The sequence below is a fragment of the Grammomys surdaster genome, unplaced genomic scaffold, assembly GCF_004785775.1.
Source record: "Grammomys surdaster isolate TR1022 unplaced genomic scaffold, NIH_TR_1.0 213, whole genome shotgun sequence".
NCBI classification, from domain to species: Eukaryota; Metazoa; Chordata; class Mammalia; order Rodentia; family Muridae; genus Grammomys; species Grammomys surdaster.
Window position 1 is genome coordinate 4,826,812 of NW_021604658.1, and position 5,576 is coordinate 4,832,387.

Sequence of the window (5,576 nt, forward strand, 5' to 3'; positions counted from 1 at the left end):
ACTATACATACATACATACATACATACATTTTTTTTCCTGAGACAGGTTTTCTCTGTGTATTCGCTGACTATTGGGAAATCGTTCTGTAGACCAGGCTAGCCTCAAATCCACCTGCCTCTGCCTCCCAAGTGCTGGAATTAAAGTCGTGCTCTACCACCACCTGGATGAATTGTTTTATTTTTTTACTCCCCCCCCCCCACTGTGTGTGTAGTGCAAGCACTGCTGGTGCCCATCAACTCCAGAGGCATCAGCTCTCCCTGGAGTTGGAGTTACAGGCTCTTGTCATGCTAGGAACTGAACTCAGGTTCTCTGAAAGAGCAATATATGCAGGTAACAACAGCTTTGCCACCTCTCCAGACTCTGTTTCGGAATCTTGAGGTAGCAGAGACGCCTACGTCTCAGGCCAGGCCTCGATCATTGCATCTCCTGCCTACAGAGGCCAGTTTTGTTAAAACTTTTCATCTCCCCAGCCTTCTGCTTTAGGCTAGTTAAGGTGGCATTTTTAGTTAAGTTTAAGTTTAGTTAAGTTAAGTTTAGTTTAGTTAGTTTAAGTTAAGGTGTTTTAGGCTAGTTAAGGTGGCATTGTGAGAAAGTGCCCAGGTTGGGCTGAGTTCAATCAGTTGCATATCAGACAGAGGTACTTAAGTTCCTGTGGCTTTGCTTTCTCATCCATAATGAGGATGATAATAGCTACCCTGTGGGTGGGCAGAGTTATCAGTGAGATAACAAAAGTAGCAACCTCTCTGAAAACTTTCGCTGCCTTCCTTTCTGGGGCCTCGCTTAGAGTGGGAGGATTTTGACAAGACTTAATGCTCTTTCCTAAGGACAAAGAAAGATAATGGGCTCCTTGGAGACCCCGTGTGTGATTCAAAACATCCATTGGGGCAAGAGTTTACATATGAATACAAACTCTCTACAAGGCAAACTCTGAGACTAGAATAAAGGGGATGGGGGACACAACCTTGAATTCACCCTTGCATTTTTGTCCTTGGGGATAACTGAAGTTCACAGTCCCAGATTTACTCCTCCTACACAAACACTGGCACCTGTGGATGTTTTCGTTTTTCCCTCTTACAGAGTTCCCACCCAAGTATTTCTGCAGTGTTTCATTTAACCACAAGCCATGGACATTAATCTAGGTAGGTAAATACAGATGGTCCTACCTTGTTAATTTTACTAGGTGCATAGGGTTTCATAGAATGCACAAACCCTAATTTTCCAGCCACTGATTTATTTATTTTGAGAGAGGGTCTCTCTCTACATAGCCTTGGCTTTTCTGGAACTCACCATGTAGGTCATGCTGGCCTCTAATTTACAGATATCTGCCTACATCTCAAGTGCTGGGATTAAAGGCTCGTGCTACCACATCCTGTACTACTTTTTATTTGATGAGATATCTTTTTGTTGTTGCTGTTCTTTTTTTTTTTTTCCTAGACAGCATTTTTCTGGCTGTCCTGGAACTCTATCTGTACACCAGACTGGCTTCAAAGTCAGAGATTACCTGCCTCTGCCTTCTGAGTTCTGGGATTAAAGGTATGAGCCACCACCACCCGATCATATGATGAATTTTAATTAATTTTATGTGTATCAATATTTTGCGTGCATGTAAGTTTGTACACTATGTATATGTCTGGTGCCTGCAGAGTTCAGAAGAGGACATCAAATCCCCGGGAACTGGAGTGACAGCTGGTTATAAGTCACCCTGTAGGTGCTAGAACTCGAATCTGGGTCCTGTGTTCTTAACTTGTTGAGCTCTCTCTCCAGCCCGATGTGTTTTTTGCTTGTTTGTTTTTTGGTTTGTTTGTTTTTTTAAATCTCGTCACTACAATCAACAATGATGATCCTTGCACAAATACCCTGATGAAATTTCTACGGAGTGCTTCTCCTTGGAAGAACGGATATTCCTCCAAACCCATACTTTGAACAATTGAACAGTGACAGACTATGTTCCCCAGATTTTTAATTTCTTTCTCCGAATGCATTAGTTCTGGACTCTCACTTCTTAAAACTGCAGCGCTAGCGGGCGGGCGAGTGACGCCTCCAGCGGAGGAATCGCTACTTGCAGGCAGTTTTTCACTGAGTGTGGGAAAACAGACTGCTCCAGCGAGCCCCGCTTAAGGCGCAAGGCCGAGGGAGGAGGCCTGAAGGCTTGTGTCACTTGGAAAAGTTACTTCGCTTCTCTTTGGGTCTCAGTTTCTTTCTGAGTAATGTGAGTGGCTAAAATTAGGTTCAGTCGAGCCTGGTGGCCTCAAATGTCAGATTGGCTACCTGCTCCTGACTGTAGGATGTGTCTCATCCCCGCGAGCCCCACATTGTATTTCCCTGCGCCCTGCCTGACCTGCCAGAGAGGAGGAAGCTTTGTAAAGTTAGAAAGAAGAAAGCAGGCGGCACACTCAATCTTTCCCCTGGACCAGTCGTTTACTACTCTTGCGCAGCTTTGGCGCACTCCCGCTCTTTTGGCTCGGGAATCGATTGTTCGTGTCTGGACCCCCGTACTGAGTACCAGAGCGCAGCCGCTCAGCCCAGCGTCTGCTTCTGCCTGGTTCCGCCCTCCGGATGACGTTGAGGCAGGACTGTGATCCTCGGCTCGGCCAGCAGCTTGTTCCCCCTTCGCTTGCTTGCTGCCGCTTCCGCTTCCGGTAACAGCAGCGACTTTCTGTCCCAACTGGCCATGGCGGGTAGCAGGCTGGAAACGGTGGGGAGCGTGTTTTCCCGGTGCGTGCTCCGAGTTGGGAGAGGGCAGGGTTCCCAGCGAGTCACGACCCTCCTGGCATAGCCTGAGGGGACGCGGTTGCGGGTGTCCGAGCCGGGTGATGCCCTTGGCACGGAATCGGTGTGTTTGTCTACGTCCCCTTGAATTTCTGTTCTGTCAGATAGTGTTCGCCACACCGTTTCGGTTGAGACTCTCTACAATAAAGAGGCTGAAGGGCCTGACCGGACAGACTTTGCTTTTCCTCTTTGGAACAGTGGGAGGACTGGGGGTTGGGACCCGTGCAAGAAGATCGAGTGACTTAAAGCTGAGTGTCGTGGCTCATGCGCGTAATCTCGACACTTGGGAGGCGAGGCAAGAGGATCTCCACAAGACCGGGGCTAACCTGGCATCGTAATGAAGTTCAGGCCAGTGAGGCTACTGGCGGACTTTTATCAAAACAAAAAGCTTATGTGGACACGCTGTAATCCTAGCACTAGGGAAGTGCAGGGAAGCATTAAATTCGAGGCCATCCTTGGCTGCTTTCTGAGTTTAAGGCTAACCTAGGCTACCTGAGAACTAACCAACAGAACTTAACATTGTGGCCTTGCTAGGTTGCTGAGGGTATTGGCCATGCCTCCTCTAGGTGGGAGGTCCTTTCCAGCCCACCTCTACCAGGCTGCTTGCTCTTTGATTCAGAGACTTTGGCAAGCTGTTGTAACCGACTGATCTTGGTTCTGTTCCCTCCCTAAGGACGAGGGATCTGATGCGGGCCGGGGTGTTGAAGGAGAAGCCACTGTGGTATGACATATATAAGGCCTTTCCGCCTCTGAGAGAGCCTGTCTTCCAAAGGCCCCGTTTGCGATACGGCAAAGCCAAAGCTGCCATCCAGGACATCTTTTACCATGAGGATCAGATTCGAGCGTAAGTGTCTATCCCTTTGTAGTAAGCAGGGCGCAGCAGACCTTCAGAAAGGAAGGCTTATGTAGAAGTCTGCTAACAGGCAGAGTCAGGGGCTTGCTCTGTGGGGTTGGCCTTGTACAGCAAGTAAAACCATGACATCTCACTCCTCTCCTGTGGTGAGAGGAAACAAATTCTAAGAAGTGGAATCTGGAGACCGGGAACTGACAACAGCGCAGTAAAGTGTCAGTTTACTGGCCTCTGTTTTGTATGATGTATTTGATCAGCCCTTGACAACCATCAGCCCATAGACTTTAGTACTCTAACCCTGTCTGCCGAGGCAGGTATCATTGCCTCTGTTTTATTCAAAAGAACTATTGGGTTCAAGGAGGTTAACCACCATGGCTCCCCCAGAGGGTGGCAGATATGAGAAATCACGTCTGACTCCACACTTAAGCTGGTGCTGTCTGTCACGTTAGCTTCTTTGGAAGTGGAAATAGGAGGACTACGGTCTGAGGATTTAATGTCTAATAATTGTTGAAGCCACTCTGGAAAGGATGCTTAGAAGGTCAAAGCACTTACAGTAGTTGTTACTGAAAATCTGAAGGAAAGTGCTTGCGTACTTTATTTCTTTAGCTTCTATTTCTTTCTTTTTTTCTTTTTGAGACAAGGTCTTGGTCTTCCTGCTTCTGCCTGTGGGATCCTGGTGTTACAGGCTTGTATCACCGTGCCTGGCGTACTAATACACACTTAGTGTAGAAAACTGAGGAGGCAGAGAGAAGAGTAGGACACCCACCGCTCTCTTCTGAGGTAGTGGTTTGAGGACAGCTCCTGGGACTTAGCTGTCACTTTCAAAACGTTGTCCCCGTAATCTTGTTTAACATCATAAGACAAAATACTAACATCTCAGAGTTGTAAAGATGAAAGAAGTGCTGCTTTAAAGTATTTTGCTATTTTTAAGATTTATTTTTAATAACTTGTCTTTGTGTTGGTGCCTGTGAGTGCAGGCGCTCTCTGGAGGCCAGAGGCCTTGCAGTTTCTTTTAGATAAAGATTTGTTTTATGGGAGTTTTGCCTGCACGTTTATCTGTGTGTTCACTGCTCGAGGGCGTCAGAAACCCTAAAACTGAGTTAGAGGCACTTCTGAGAACCATCATTGGTCCTTTGGAAGAGCAGTACTCATACTTAAATCTTGAGCCAGCTCTCCAGTCCCCCAATGCTTTTCTTAGCGTATAGAAGTTGTTTGTTTATTTCATTTTACAAATTTTCCCTTGGGCTTTCTGTCAAACACTGCTCTATGTGTGTTAGCCACTAAGACATATGTCCCCCTCTACCAACGTTTCCTTTTGTTTGCCTAGTTGCCTTTTTTAAATTTTTATTTGTGGTTTTTCGAGACAGGGTTTCTCTTATAGCCCTGGCTGTCCTGGAACTCACTCTGTAGACCAGGCTGGCCTCGAACTCAGAAATCCTCCTGCCTCTGCCTCCCAAGTGCTGGGATTAAAGGCGTGCACCACCACTGCCTGGCCCTAGTTGCCTTTATTCTTAGAGTGTTTGGGAAGGTCTTTTTTCAGTAACTCCTACTGTTTAATTTATTTATTATTAACCCAGGATAATCTTAAACTTCTAATTTTTCTATCCGACTTCTAGGATTTCAAGTATGTGATACTACATCTGTTTTTTTATTATTGTTGTTGCTGCTGTTTGTTTTGCTATGTTTATAATTTACCACATTTATTTATTTTGCATGTGTATATGTGTGTGCTTGTACACGTTTGTGGGCATGCATGTGGGATCAGAGGACAACTTGTGGGTGTTGTTTTTTTTTTTTTTCTTTTACCATGTGAATCCCAAGAATTGAACGCATGTCATCAGGCTTGGGAGCAAGTTCTTTTTACTCATGCAGCCATCTTTCTGGTCCCAGGCCCACCTTTTTTTAGTTACTTTCTTTTTTTTTTTTTTTTTTTTTTTTTTTTTTTTTTTTCGAGAC

General features: G+C 45.8%; 1 protein-coding gene across 1 annotated transcript in view; it reads left to right on the forward strand.

The window, feature by feature from the left end:
• The first annotated feature begins 2,625 nt into the window (after nucleotides 1–2,625).
• Mrps23 (mitochondrial ribosomal protein S23) overlaps nucleotides 2,626–5,576 on the forward strand; it is a 7,734-nt gene continuing 4,783 nt past the window's right edge. Inside the window, exons 1-2 of the mRNA XM_028772361.1 lie at nucleotides 2,626–2,716; nucleotides 3,444–3,614. Of these exons, the coding sequence (XP_028628194.1) occupies nucleotides 2,673–2,716; nucleotides 3,444–3,614 (215 nt within the window). The 5' untranslated portion in view covers nucleotides 2,626–2,672. The remainder of the gene's footprint in view (nucleotides 2,717–3,443; nucleotides 3,615–5,576) is intronic.